Source organism: Zootoca vivipara, chromosome 1, assembly GCF_963506605.1.
Source record: "Zootoca vivipara chromosome 1, rZooViv1.1, whole genome shotgun sequence".
In the NCBI taxonomy this organism is placed as follows: domain Eukaryota; kingdom Metazoa; phylum Chordata; class Lepidosauria; order Squamata; family Lacertidae; genus Zootoca; species Zootoca vivipara.
Genome location: NC_083276.1, coordinates 27,018,712 through 27,034,804, shown reverse-complemented (window position 1 = coordinate 27,034,804; position 16,093 = coordinate 27,018,712). Strand labels below are relative to the sequence as shown.

Here is a 16,093-nt window from a genome sequence, read left to right as displayed (position 1 = left end):
ATCTTAAAATCAGCTGTCTGATAATACAAAGGGCAGATAGGTTAGGTGGCCTGGGCTTTGCAGCAGGAAAAAAGTTTTTTAAAAATCTGAAGGACCCTTTTTCCAAAAAGGCTGGAAGTGTCAGGGTGAGGGGGGAGCACTTTCTGTCCTAGCTTTTAGGGGGATGTCAAAATGGGAAAGAAGGGAACAACAGTCTCCCTGTGACCAGATGTTTGCATGCATAAAAAGACAGGTGTGGCTAGAAGGAAATTCTGCAAGTCAAAGATACCGTACTTGCTGAAAAGCAGAGAGAGAAAGAGAGAGAGCAGCATAGCCTCCTATTGAAGGTGAAGGATAAACTGAAGGGAGAAAAGTGTCCTACCAAGAACGTAGTAACCTTTAGAATCATAGCATTTGAGTGTCGGAAGGGACCTTGGGGGGGTCATCCAGTCACACCCCCTTGTTCAAAGCAGGATGTGAAGGCCATCTGCTCTGCTGCTGAAAGATTTTCCTGCTAGGAGGTTTCAATTTCCTACCGTGAGTTCTAGTCCTCTGGAGCAAGCAATCTGGTGTGTGTGTATGAGAGAGAGAGAGAGAGAGAGAGAGAGAGAGAGAGAGAGAGAGAGAGAGAGAGAGAGAGATTTTAAACCTGTTGCACAACCTGAACATAACTATTTTGAAAATGTAACAAAAAGTCACTATGGAAAAACCCACAGCATACCTTAAGCATCCAAAGCACATTCATGCCCCTTTTATAGTCATGGCTCCCTCCAAAGAATCCTGGGAACTGCAGTTCATCCTTCACAGAGCTACAGTTCTCAGCACCATTAGGTAAAGGTAAAGGGGCCCCTGACCATCAGGTCCAGTCGTGTCCGACTCTGCGGTTGCGGCGCTCATCTCGCTCTATAGGCCGAGGGAGCCGGCATTTGTCCTCAGACAGCTTCCGGGTCATGTGGCCAGCATGACAAAGCTGCTTCTGGCGAACCAGAGCAGCACACAGAAACGCCGTTTACCTTCCCGCCGGAGCGGTCCCTATTTATCTACTTGCACTTTGATGTGCTTTCGAACTGCTAGGTGGGCAGGAGCTGGGACCAAGCAACGTGAGCTCACTCCGTTGCAGGGATTCAAACCGCCGACCTTCTGATCAGCAAGCCCTAGACTCTGTGGTTTAACCCACAGCGCCACCTGGGTCCCTCTCAGCACCATTAACAAACTGCAATCCCAAGATTCCTTCTGGGAAGCCATGTGCTTTAAATTTCGGGAGTGCATTGGACATTGTCAGAACCTCCAACCCTGAATACTTAGAGAATGATCGAAATGTTACTGTGTCACAGTTAGCGTGCAAATGTTTAGCATGTAACAATTAGTCATATGTCAATTAGTGTGTAGATTGTTAGCAGCCAATATTTGTTTTCTGGGATTTAGGATTTATATATAATAGCGCTTAAAAAAAAAGTGCCTCTTTAGTGGAACAAGCCTTCATATAGGGCTTCCTCATTTTGTTCTTTTGTTATTGTTTTCTTTTCTTTTTAACTCATGATTATTTGCCTGGTGTTGGCCTATTTGCTTTCTTGTGTCACGTACATTAGAAAGTGTAGGGCATCACACTTGGTATAGGAATGTATGTCAGCCCCCCAAGTGTATTGCCCGAAGCTTATAGGCAAGAGCAATTAAAACTAGGTGTTTGATAGAAAGCTGTAGCATTCCTACACAGTGATAAGTGCCATAGGTTCTTGAGTTTAAAAAGTTGTAAATGGCTGGAATGGCCTGGTGGCAGAGATGGTTGAGTTTTACAGCACAATCTTTTAGATGTCTACCTAGAAGCAAGCCCCATTGTGTTCCATGGGTAGGTGGGTACAGAAATGAGGCCTTAATGAAACAAAGGAGGGACACAAATCTCCAGTTTGGAAATGAAGTCAGGGCATAATTGTGCCCATTTGTGAAATTTCATGAGACCTCATTGGGCCACATTATCTACAGACCAATATCCTCTCTATTCCATATTCTACAAGCATTCTTCAAAGGGCATTGCAACAATTAATAAGCTGGGCTTGGTCCCACATGCTAAGTATTTTGATTATACTGTCCCTGAAGCCAACCCAGCCAGGTTTCTTTGTCTTCCTAGTTGAACCTCTCTTGTATGTATCCCATTCTCCAAAGGGGGGCAGTATAGAGCTCCAGTGCACATCTCCATTAGAGCTAAAAGTGGCCCTTCCTATGTTTGGCCTCCTAAATGCCAGTTTGGCCTCACACCTTGTGTTTTTTCGTGGAGGTGGGGCAGCTCTCATCTGCTCCCATTCCCTCCCCAGTCTCAACCAGCCTGGGACACTTTTTTTCCAGTAAGGCATCAAATAATTTGTGGGAGGATGAGTTCTGTTATTTCCATATTGTGAATGTTAAAGTCATGCCCTCGGCAATTGCCACTGCTATCTCAGTGGGGTCTGAAAGTACAGCTGGCTATGCTATGAAAAGTACCCAGTAAGCAGACCTCTTTGAATTCTTTATTTTATATCTTGTGCACAAGCCTACTGCCTTCCATTGGCATCTAATCCAATTGGCTTCTAAACCCAGTGGCTTATTAAAAGCTCGTAGATTAATAGCAGCTCATGGATGACTCAACTTTGCAGTCTGTATATTGCAGCATTGCCTGCCTATAGATTTGTGAATAGGATCTGTATATACTACCAGTTCCGGGTTGTTGTTGTTGTTGTTAGTTAGTTAGTTGCCTGACAAATGGTCCATTTGTTTGCTAGGTCTAATTAGCGATCCAGTGCACTTTTGAGCTATTTACTACTTGGTGCTGTCCCAGTAGAAGATACTTTTTATTCTATCTATCTTACACACATGACTCAAATTCTCCTGCATTTGAAGAAGTGAATATCAGCCATCCGTCCTACGGAGGTTGCAATCCTATGCAAGCTTGCTTGGGTGTAATCCCCAAATTACTTCTCAGTAAACAGACATAGGATTGAGCTATACATGAGCCTCTTCAGTATTGAGGTATGGAAGACCTTTAAACGGTATTAATGACCATACAACTAATTCCTATTGGAACAATACATTCAGTGTTGTTGCTTCTTGACAGGCTCAGTAACTGAGGACTGTACGGTTGAGTCATATCACCCTGATCTCCAGTTACAGCGTTTGCAAATAGATTTACAGTGCTGTTTTCAATTTCTATCCAACCTGTTTGCCCTTCTACCTCACATAGCTTGCACAGGCGCCCTCTGGAATGTGCTTTGCCCCTAGTGGACAGTTGTGGAATGACATATCAAAAGCTTCCTTGAATTGCCTCCTTTGCTAACCTGCCTTCCCTCCCCCCCCAATCCTCCCTTCCTAGCTTGCTGTTCTGTTTCTTCTACTTTCCCTAAATGCAACTTACTTTAAGCATGCATTATTATTATTAACATCCTACAGTAAAACTAAGCTATTTTTATAACCCCATTTGTCAATCTCAGCCAATTTCTTATATATATATATATATATTATATTTTCCTATGTCTATTTATGACGTACATCCAGACTGCACGTTTCCCCCTCATATTTATTTATTTATTTACTTTTCTTTCAAGAAATTAATTAATAGCTTTTTTAAAAAAATTAAACAAATGTAAAAGGGAGGGGGAGGGTTTTTAGTGGCCTTTTTTCTGCCAAATGTTTTGACTTTTAAAAAGGGAAGGACTTAAATCTTTTTTTTTTAATGGGAAAGAATTTGAAATGATAAAAGTGTCCCTAGACTGCTTTGTCTGTTCCTTTTCAGTGTGTGCATCTGGTTTGTTCATCTTTGAAAGTGTGTGAAATATCTTTTTTTTTTCCTTTCCAAGTAATTTTTTTAAAAAAGTAAAACCCAAACAGTTGTTCCCTTCTCCCTTCTTGCTAGGAATAAAGTGCTCTTTTTTTCCTTTCATTTTTTTCATTTTTTTAAAACAAAAAAGTATGCCTATTTTGATGTCTTTTCTTTTCAAATGTTGGATTTCTATCTTAGATTTGGTTTGTTCCAATCTAACAACATAAACATTATTGAGTTGATTTCTGAATTTTTCCCCTCTACCTCCCTCTTTAAATAAGGGACTACCTCAACTGCAGAATCCTACAGCTTTCCTTAAAACAAAAAACAAAAAAAAGGAAAAGGGGGGAAAAGGGGGGGAACGGCCTGATTTTAAAGCATTATTTAAAGCATAATTTCAACATCCATTAAATTTGAGATGGGGAGAAGGATCGTGAAAGCACTACAGAAAGCCCACTCCTTTTGAGCAATCATGGCTGCATGCGTTGGAACCTCTCATGTCTCAAAACTAAATTAATACTCGGATATTAAAGACTTAATAGACACTGGAAGAGATTATGATCAGGATTATGATACAACGGCGATGAAGCTGAGCAGAGCTGCAGTTGAAGTTGTTCCAACTCCTATGCATAAAATATAGTTTCCTTGGTTTTTTTTCTTTTTTAATATTATTATTATTATTATTATTATTATTATTATTATTAGTTTGTATATTTTACTGCTTTTTAAATAGGGAAAAAGTCTGAACTGTTCTTAACATTTGAGAAATCTTAATGAAACTGTAATTACTATTATTATTATTATTATTATATTTCTTAGTAATTTTTTTGTAATTTGCATGTTGAAGAAGTTGCAGCTTAGGGTTTGTGAGATTGTCAATGTTAGAGTTCTGTTCTTTCTTTTTGTTGATGGGCATGAATATGCTCATTTGTTTTTGTATATTGCCCATCCCTTCCTTACAGCGAGAAGCTCTAATGCTGCTAGATCACTCCGTTCTGCACTTACATGGACATGGCAACTGACTTACACGTTCACTCCCATCATCTTCATTTGTGTAGTACACTCATAGACTGTACAACCCCACTCCATCCACCTGAGGCATCTTATCTTCCCATTAAGTCTCCCCTCACTCACTCTCCCACCCACCCTTTCTTTAGCATCATTTAAAATTTTATGTGCAGTCATCCATTCCTTAAAACACACACACTCCAAATTTTAGGACAGAGAAAAGAAACTTTGTTTTGTTTGGTTTTTTTATTTAAAAAAATTAATATATCTATATCTCCAATCAATTAAAAGAAAGAAAGAAAAAATGAAAGAAAGAAAAGGCAAATAAATTGATTCTCAGACACCACTGAGGGTGTGATCCGCTGAACACTGCTTTTGTGCAAGTTCCCTTGATGTTTGAGGTTGCATCTGAGCTGTGCTTGGGGAATTGCACTTCTGATCTATGGAGATGAAAACAATAGAAACACAAATTCTGTGACAATAAGGTGTACAGGTCCCCCCCCCCCAGGCTTTTATTTTATATATATATAGATATATATATATAAATCACAATCCATGAACTATTGTTAGAAAAAAAACAAAATTCGGAATTTGCAAGATCAACAAAACGCAGTAGGAAAAAAAGTTCTGATTTGTTGCAGTGCAGGATTTTTTTATTTTTATTTTTATTTTTCACGTTATGTGGTGTGGATGTATGTGTTGTTGCCTCCCTGTATCACCCTTTGTCGTAAATAATTATTATATTTAAAAACAATGAAAATAATACACATTTTGATAAAAAAAGTTTTTTTAAAAAAGGAAAAAACAACAACAGCAAAATAAAAAAAAAGCAAAAAGTTTCTCGAATGTGGCAATTCTGCTTGTCCAAGAGCATTCTTACACAACTTTCTTTTATAAATTTTTCTTTCATGCCAAAAAACATGCGGGCAATTTGTTGATGTAAGTTGACGATATGAAATCGATGTGGTATGCTTTCTTCTGATTATTTGTACAATATATGTGTATTTGGTCTTATTATTATAATTATTTTGTTAAAGATGCTTTTGGGTTTTTTTTCTCTTGTGTTTCCAGTTATTTTCAGTTTTTTCTCTTTTTTGTAGTAAAGCGAATGACTTGTTATTGTTGTTGCTTTTAGTTCAGAGTTTTAACCTTTGCTGTGATTTTTATTATTTTTTCAATATATGATTATTATCATTTGCTGCTTCTATAGATGTATCCCTTCATTTAATTTTTGCAAGATATCTGTTTTTATGTTGACTTTTAAAATCTGCATTCAATATGTATTGTTGCACTTTTGTAGGAGGGGTAACTTTCCATTTGCGGCCAGCCCCTCTTAAGTAGAGTCCTTCCTTTTCAACCTAGTAGTATGGTGGGGAGATTCTACACAAACAAACAAAGGAAATACCCAGCATGCTTTGCAAAACAGCCCCCCCCCCATGACCTAAAAGTACCACCATTTCATTCCAGCAAAAGGATCTACCCAGTTTTCTAAATTTCATTGTTGAACGTTTTCCTTCAATTTTGCTCAAGAAGATACTCTCAAATGTACTTCTTTAGTGTCACATTCTGCAGTTGCACCCAACACTGCCATGGTAGAAGATCAAATCATGATTTCTTTCACCTGTATAACATGTTTAAAAATATCTTAGTCAGGACTCCTGTCCTATTGAGATTATTAAGAAAAATAACGACATCCTTTGGTCAGAACAGGTAGAATTTTTAAAGGGTCAGAATAAATAGCATGCAGTCAAATAGCATGCAGAAAAAGTAAAACTAGTTGAGGTAATTCACATGGGGTAGTAAGTTGTAAAAGAAATAATAATGGCATACAAGAAAAACTTTTTCTGCTAAAGAAGAGAAGATCCAAGACCACGTTGTTTTATGGCTAGAACTCAGGCCAGTATAACCTAGCTTTTTCACAGGGCACACCTAGTTGTTCCACTCAACTGCATTGCTGGGGTGCCTGTGGCAAAACACCTCCTTCTACCCTTCTACCCCATAAAATCAAGCAAGATAAAACATTTTCCAAAACCTCCATCCACTCACCCAAACTCGGGTGCAGAGCTTTCTTTGAACCATATGAAACTAGCAGAATCCTAGTTATATCTGGTCACGTTTTATGAACTTCAGCAAGCTGCTTTTGCTCAACTCAACCTCAAATTGAGAGTCACTTCTCCAGCCTAACCCAACACTAACCAAATAGCATAACAGCCTAATAGTTTGTTAGCATAACTACAGGATAAGGAACAGCCATTGTTTATATCACAAAGAACCTCCAAGTAGGTACTAATACATTCCTTAATAATTAGGTTTCGTTTCTGATACAGACATTGTAGTCCCACTGGTGTAGAAACTGTATGATCCTAACTGATTTACATTCTTTTAGACATATCTACCTACCTACCTACCTACCTACCTAAATGTGTAAAATCTTGAGCATAATAGTTGGGAGTTTTAAAAAATGGGGATGCACATTACTATCATTCTTATTATCATTTTAAACTAGTTAGTCACCTGTTACAACCCCCCCCCCAAGATCTCCTAAGCTACTTCCCACATTTTAGAGAGCATAATCATGGGTAACAAAACCCCAACCTTTTAATAAAAACATTCAAGATATAAAAATCCACAAAGGAACCCTCAGTACAGGAACAAAATGCTTCAGCAGCACAATTAAGACCAAACAACAGCATCCTATTCCATCAAAAGCCTGGGGAAAAAGGTAAGTTTTTACTTGGTGCCAGTGCCAGGCAGACATCATTGGGGAGAAGATTCCATAAGTGGAGAGGCACAAGTGAAAAGGCGTTCTTCCTTCTCCTCCTCAGAGTGGGGACCGAGAGAAGGGCATTGAATGGAGATCTAAGGGTCTGGGTAGGCTCGTATCAGGTTCATTGCAGAGGATACTGGGGTCCTGAGCCATAAAGAGCTTTATAGGTCAAAAGCAGCACTTTGAACTGGGCTTGGAAGCATACATCTGACTCTTTGTCTACTGAAAGCAATGAAGACTCTGCGGTTTGATTGTGATTCGGCTGCATGTCTCATTTGCACCTGCAGTTCCTAAAAGCAATACTATCCAAGACCATAGAGCAGGAAATCTGAGAACTCAAAGTGGGATAAGGAGAATAGCTTTCGCAAATCCCTAGGCTGCAGATGTACAAATGACCCTCGCTGGTAAATGTTCACTTTTCTTTTGGTTCCAAATTTAGGATGGAGATTGTGTAGCTTTGGCCAGTGAAGCAGGCTACACTACTAAAACGTCCTTTGCTCGCACCTTCCATACTTCTAACAGCTCTCTAGAGGAGGACTCTCTGATGCCAGATCTTTCATTTGAAGTGAATGTGATCTTGGAGGGTTTATGTAGACAGAAATGTCTTCCTGAGAGATAGTCAAGGGATGTAATATCTATCAAGCAGTAAGGTAAGGTTTCCTGTGATGGAAGAGAGAGGTCTCTTCCTTGTAGTATTGCCTGTCCGATTCAATTAAATGAGCTAGGAAGGAGGTGGGAGAATATTAAATACACACAGCTGCTAAGGCAGCTTCATATTAGCCTCAGGTTTTCAGCAGCTCAAGGACCGCAGCTTGAATACTTCCCTCTCTGCCCATAGCAAGCTGCCATAAAGAAGGAGGACTTTTAAAAAAACACAATGTCATTTCCCCTATCTACTTTTGTGAAAAGTGGGAAGAGAAAAGACTGTGAGTACGAACTTGTGTCTCTCAGAAGAAAAGAAAGAAAATGTTTGTAGTTCTTTCCCAAAGCAGAAATATTCCCTCCCCACAAGTGCACCTGAGTTTCAGTGCAAAGGAATAAACATAAAATGCAAATGAGAGCCTTTAGATGTTGGAATTCAAATACCTGAGGATGTGGATACACTGTGCTGGACTTCTTGGCAAGCATTTAAAAGCCTTTTTGCCACATCTGGAAGAGAGAAAGAAAAAGCATAGCTTGCTTCTTTGTATTCCTCATCTTGAGACTTTGAAGGGGACCCTTTTAGGATTATTATTTTTTAATATGGTGTGTTTTTGTGTTTCATTTTGTTTTTTGGTCCCACTTCTTTTCTGTGACTGGCAACCTAGGGAAACTGACTTGGTCACAAAAATGAGCAAAATGGAGTAGAGGCAGCTTGCTTTCTTCACATAGAAACACATAGAGCTTTGGCTACTTCATGTACCATGCCTTCATGCTCTGCCCACAACATCCACAAAGTTCAGAAGGTTCTTATTAAATTCCGAGCACTCCATCCATTCCAGTGTCAGAAGGGCCCTTACTGGAGATCAGCCCCAGAGGTATGAATTATGTATCTATAAATACACTCATAAAGCAAAATGCAGGGCAGACTTCAAGGCTAACGGTGGACTTTATATGTCCCCAGTGATACTGTGAATTTAAAGGAAAGCACAATGCTATCAAGCAAGTATAGACACCAGATTTTAAAATGCTAACTTTTAAGGAGTATGGAGTGCTTATCCCAAGAACAGAAAGAACAAAATCTCACAATATATATTGCATGTGGTATCTCCACCCCCACCTCGCACCAGACTACTCTTTTATTTTGTTTTAACCAAGCTGAACTCAACCCTCTCCAAATGGATTGGTCATTATATCTATTGCATTTTTATCTGGCCAAATAGAAGCTGATTTGGCATCACTAATGCAGAAGAAGAAGCCATTTTATATGCTCCTTTCTATTTCATCCCGAAGCAGTCTGTTGTCAGCACAAATCATTTCAATAAATGTGTGACCTTCTGCTGGGAATACAAGCCAGGCAGGGAAAGGGAATAGGTTAATTTTAAGTTTATAGTTAGAACAAAACCTTGAAAATCTCTGTTCTTTGGATCTAGAGAAACTTAGAAATATTAGGCAGTTGTTCTGTCAGGACAAGACGTTTGGCTTGCCAGATGGAACAACCGCCTATCCGCCCCCTGTGTGCTGTTCCAGGGGTTCACTGGACCCCTCCCCCCGAAACCAATTTGGGTGGCGGGGGCAGGGGGGGAGGTCCTTATGCAGGACTTCTTCCATTGACAGGACTCATTAGTTGAATGCTTCTCATATATTCTGTTCCTCACTTCCACTCTGTATTCATAAGGGATTTGATTTAGATTGTGTCTTACTGGCCCAGTGGTTTTTCCTACTTTCTTCAGTAAACTGTAGCAGGGGGTTAATCAGGATTGGGAATGTGGTGGTGGTGTGGAAGGGGGGGAGTCTGCAACATCTCCCCTGCACAATGGACTCAATAAAAATCCTCCACCCCCACCACCACCACCCCAAAAAAAATATGGCTGGGGAAAGGAGGAATTCCCACTTGGTTACAGAATGTTAGAAGTCTGGAAGCAGAGCTGCTTTCTCACTTTTGCCTTACGGCAGAATGACAACCATCCATATCTAGAAGCACCCAAAGGGTGGCAAGCAACTATACATGCATGGAACTTGTCTTTGGATCCTGGACCCCAACATTTACTGTCTCCTGGCCTCACCTTCCTGAAAGGCTCTGTTACCTGCCACTTCCCTTCATATGTCAAAATTATACCGAGCCTCCTCTCCCTAAGCACTTTGTGAGAGGTGATCTATAAACATTTTCTGAGATTCCCCCTTGGGAACAAAGCAAGTGGCAAACCCTCCATTTAACATGACATCTACTCATCCTTCCAGTACGTTGAAGCCCTGGCTGAGAACATTTCAATGCAAAAGAAAAATAATCCTTAAATACAAGTAACTCATACAATGAAAGTGATTCTTTTTGGAACAGAAGGTTTTCTATGTTCTTGTGACCACATCCAAGCAATTAATTGCAAAATAGCCATGAGTATTTTACCAGGGGAGAAAAGTTTCCTTTCATATCAGCCTTGGGTAGGTGGCTGATCAGCAGCGCACCAAGCCCATGTATAAGCATAAATAGCACTTTAAAGTGTGGACCTGTGTCTAGAAATGCAGCACCAAAAGGATGTATGGATGTCCTGATGACTACCAATACTGACTGAGAGCGTAATATAATGTTTGAGGCAGGTACTTCTGACTAAGGCTTTTTCGTACAGTCAGCATCCTCCTGATTTGAGTGATTGCTCCACACACGCACAAACAAACAAACAAATGGGAGAAACATCATGGCAATCAAGCCATTTGAATCACAGACCCCTATATGGAGTTTTGCCTTTTAAAAATGGTGTCACATTTGAGAGCCATGACCAGAGAGAGAAAATATAGGCAATCTTTTGTGCCTGCTGACTTCACAGGGTCAGAAAGCAGGTGAAGAATATCTACAAAGTACTATATAAACAAACATGGTCATTTTTCAGCCTCCTTGTGAGCTGTACATTTAAAGTGAGCAGTTGACCATTCACCCTTGTACTCCATTGTTCTACACTAAAACTGGCATTACTAAATGGCTTATTGCAGAAAACTTTGCTCATCTCCTTAGAACTCCCAGTCTTCTTTGATGAGTGTATCAGGAGTGTTCTCAGCTCCTGAGGGCTTGATACTCTTTAATCAAGAGCACAAGGGTGCTTTCTGCTTGTGTGAGGTTAATTTCTTCCTAGCACAATACAAACACTTCCATTGACTCCTCATTTTCCAGCATTTGACCCCTGTTGAAACCTACAGAATAACTACAGCCCAAGGTCTGTATCCAAACTTAAATGATTAAGCTGAAGGTATGTATGTTGTTAAGGCTTTGAAATTACCTTTTCGCCTTCCACCTCACAAAGGATGGTTAAAAATGCCTTCTGCCCAAATTGATGTGTTTTCTTTAAAAAGATCAACCAATATTCTGCCAGCAATGCTTAGGGCAGGGTTATTTTTCTTGAACATATGCTCTTACGTTTTTGTTAATATGCCAACTTTTTAGCAATACCCCAGGTGTTTGTGTGTTCAGTGGAGTGTGGCCAGTGGACTAGGGGGACCAGCCTAGTCCCCTAAATGTTCCTGGTAAATTAGAGTATTAAAATATTAAAAGCCCAACACCTCCTTCCCAAAGCCTGGGAAGCTTATGCCCAGTTTAGGGAAGGAAGTATGATGCTCACACTCATGCATGTGATGTCAGGACATAGCAACGTTGCATGTGTGATGTCATCCCTCCCCCACAAAAAAAAAAACACCTTTGCAAGCTGCATGCCACTGTGTGTGTGAAACAAATGCAGGTTGTGCAAGTAATAGCACATGCACAAAGTACAGATCAGCAGTAGCAGACTGTTCTTCCTAATTCAGTAGAACCCAGACCCATCAAACTTTCCCAGAAGTTATATACAACCTACCAAATGTAGCTCCCGGTCCATTAAATAAGGCTTCGGTGTGAAATGAAATGTTGTAAGAATTATCTGCTCACAGGCTCTCCAAGAAACATTTTAAATCCGTCAAACGCTCACTTTACATTGATTGAAATTCCTACTTCCAGCAGCAAATGGCAAATTATGGAATTAGAGTTGTGCATCATCCAAGCTCCTCCTGCTGTGCCCCATTTGAGGAAACTTAAGTACATATGTATAGCGTGGGGGGGGAGGGGGAACAATGAGAAAGGAAAGTGCAACACCTGAAAAGGAAAGTACCATCTCCCCATTCAGCACACCACCATTTAACTAGACAGATTCCCAAAGAAGTCCAAGTATTTAACGCAATAAAAGAAGCATGCCATTGTTGAGTTCTGCAAGTTACTTTGAGAGTATCTTCGAAAGCCAAATCACGGATGCCCTGCTTTGGCCAAGTTTAAAAGAGGATGGATTTGGCCTCTCCTGCATCTAAGTGAGGTGGGTGAAAAGGCTGAAGGGATCCCTTGAAAGGTTGTGCCTGTTGGGAGAAATAAGAATGGAAAACCTGCTAGCTCAACACTTTTAAGGCCCCCACCCGCACAACACACATCCACACACACACCTTTTGAGTTGGGCGGGCTGAATATCACGTGTAGCACTGTATTCAAGGTGTACTAACTTTATTCTTTTTTTTTCTTTTCTGTCCAGGAGGTGAATTAGTTATCCCTCTTCTTGTAGAAGACCCTTTAGATATCCCTCCTATTGCTACTCGTGCACCTTTCATTACACTCCCTACTACCTTCCGCCCCCTCCTCACCATTATTGAGACCACCAAAGATTCCCTGTCCATGACCTCTGAGGCGGGGTTACCTTGCTTGTCGGACCAAGGCAGCGATGGTTGTGATGATGATGGCTTGGTGATATCTGGGTATGGCTCAGGGGAAACCTTTGACTCTAACCTACCCCCTACTGATGATGAAGATTTTTACACCACCTTCTCCTTGGTAACAGATAAGAGCCTTTCCACTTCCATCTTCGAAGGTGGCTACAAAGCACACGCACCCAAATGGGAAGCCAAGGACTTTAGACCTAACAAAGTCTCCGAAACTGGTAGGACTACTACTACCACAGCTTTGTCCCCTGAGCTGATCCGCTCCACAGCTTCGTCCTCGACTGGGATGGTGCCCAAATTGCCAGCCGGCAACATGAATAACCGTGACCTCAAACCCCAGCCTGACATAGTCTTGCTTCCGTTGCCCACTGCCTATGAGCTAGACAGCACAAAGCTGAAGAGCCCGCTAATAACTTCCCCCATGTTCCGTAATGTGCCCACAGCAAACCCCACGGAGCCAGGCATCAGACGGGTTCCGGGGGCCTCAGAGGTGGTCCGAGAGTCGAGCAGCACGACGGGGATGGTCGTCGGCATTGTGGCTGCCGCCGCCCTCTGCATCCTGATCCTCCTGTATGCCATGTACAAGTACAGGAACAGGGACGAGGGGTCCTATCAGGTGGACGAGACGCGGAACTACATCAGCAACTCGGCCCAGAGCAACGGCACGCTCATGAAGGAGAAGCAGCAGAGCGCAAAGAGCGGCCACAAGAAACAGAAAAACAAGGACAAAGAATATTACGTGTAAAAAAAATGAAAATAAAAATGGAAAAAAATATAAAAAATACTTATTTATATATATAAATATATAAATATTTAATGAGATAGAACTGAATCTAAAAAAAACAAAAAACTGTTACAGCTAACGAGATTGGGAGCTGCAGTTTGTGGTGGTTTTTTTTTTAATTTGAAAAAAAAAACCCAAATCTTGAGAATAAACATTTCGGCTGTTGACGTGCTAAGTTTTCAGTCACCGCTCGGGAGTCCCCAAACTCTGTACCCTACTGTATTATAAAGCACACTTAGCGTTCCGAAGAAGGCATATGCAGCACTTACCATGTTGGCGGACTTGGAAAGCCTTCAGGCCTCCTCCCCCTCAGCTGAACTTTTCTGCAAAAGGCAGAAGACTTCATGGCTTACTTGTTTCGTATCTCCAAGTGAGTCTTTAATGATGTTCATGATCTTTGACTGTACGCTAATTTTTTTGTTTTTGTTTAGTTTAAATTATTTGAAAAAAAGACAAACAAAAAAAGAAAAAGAAATGACAAATGTTATAAAAACACACACACAACAACAGCAACCACCGATCTGGCCCTGACCAGCTTATCTTTTTTTTTCTCCCCAAGTTGTGAAGGGGGGAGGGGCGGGAGAGAGAAAATAAATAAATGGTGTGGGGTTTTCATTATGTTTTTTGTCTGAGTTCTTTTCATTTTCTGTGAGGGTTTTTGGGAGAATGAGCCAGGACATAAGTCAAGAAGAAACCTTGGGGATTTTATTATTATTATTTTTATTTAAAGAAATAGTAATAAAGAGAGACTGTTGCCATATATGAACTCACGTTCTACTGACGGTGTTTGCTCTACATATCAGGTTGTGTTGTCTCTTGAATTTGTTGTCTGCAGTAAGTTGTTAACGTAAAAACAAACAAACAAAGGACAGGTGATGGGGTGGCAGTGATGGTGGCGATGACGAGAATGACAGTAATGGAGGATAACACACCCCTCCACGCCCCCCAGCCAAGATCTGGCTCCTGTATTTGTGACTGAAGTCATGAGGAGATAACATGGTTTCTTCTTTGACTAGGGGCCCCCACTGGCTGTATTTGACTACTGCTTAGTATACATTAGCATAGCCGAGCAAATAAAAGGGACGGAGAAAGCAAAACAAAACAAAATACTGAGCCATTCTGAATTGAACAGACCAAGCAAAAATAAAGGAGCCATTTTCTGGGTTCTGGCTCCTTTGCTGATGGTAATGCATGAATGCAAACAATAGTAACCAGTTGAATTGAATGTTTAGAAAGAGTATATTGAGTTCAACTTGTGACAAGATCTACAAAATGTCGCACGAGCCAAAAAAACATGTCATGAACGAGTACAAAAATAGGGGTGGGTGCTTTTTAAAAAATAAAAAAAATAAAGAAAACCATGAAGGTGTGTTTCATATGTGACCATTTAATTTTGTAGATTTGACATTTCTGATTCGCTGTCCTTCCATTCCCCCAATTCTCCCTTTCCTTTATCTTTTATATGAAAGAAGATAAATTTAAGAAGTCTCTATGACACACAGAAATAAATAAATAAAACTAAAGGAGCTTATTAATAGTATAATATATATAAATATATATATATATATACACACAGATATATTTATCATGGTATGTTTGATGGGACGACTGGAACAGAAATGCTGTTAAAATCTTAAGATGAAATGAGAATGTTGTAAAGAAAAAAATGTTTTTACAAAACAACAAAAAGCTAAACTTTAAAAATATGAAGAGTGTGTGCATTTTAACTTTGTCACAGTTACCTGTGTCAAAAAGATTTTAAGAGGGAAAAAAGATTTTGTTTACATATTTTACTACAGTTTTCTTTTTGACTGGTGTAATTTCTAGATGGGTACCCTAATGTACATATGCTCTGAGATTTCATTGGGTTGTTGTTTATATTCAATGTACTTAATTTCGATTGTTGTTGTTTTTTTTATTATTTTTCCTTCCATTAATAGAGCAACTTGGTGTACAGGGAAAACAAATAACCAACTGGGGTTTTTTTTGGCCATAAATATCATGTGCAAAAAATATATATTTAAAAAAATTAAGCAAAAAAAGAGAGACAGACAGAAAGAATGAGAGAGACAAGGAGAACACAAAAATTCTAAAGAGGACTCTGGCATATTAAAATGTACAATTTTTCTGTGTACAGATGAAATGAACCTTCGCATGAACCTTTGACTTTGAAGAAGTGTTATCGAATGCCCACACGCACATGGGAACGAAATAAAAAAGAAAAAAACAAGGCAGCCTTCTCATATGGTTTGAGAAGTGGCTTACCTGGCTAACAAATCTTTTCAGTGTGTGTGAGGTTTTTTTATTTTTAATTATTTTTTTACACTACAACAGAGAAAATATATATATAAAGACAGGTTTTAAAAAAGGTATAAAAAGCACGAATTTAGGCAACCTAACTGGCCGA

At 39.9% G+C, this 16,093-nt stretch overlaps 1 protein-coding gene across 1 annotated transcript in view; it reads left to right on the top strand.

The window, feature by feature from the left end:
- Positions 1-15,824, top strand: part of NRXN3 (neurexin 3) — a 1,204,733-nt gene extending 1,188,909 nt beyond the window's left edge. Inside the window, exon 18 of the mRNA XM_060282978.1 lies at positions 13,346-15,824. Coding sequence (XP_060138961.1) covers positions 13,346-13,647 — 302 coding nt within the window. The 3' untranslated portion in view covers positions 13,648-15,824. The remainder of the gene's footprint in view (positions 1-13,345) is intronic.
- Positions 15,825-16,093: the final 269 nt, after the last annotated feature.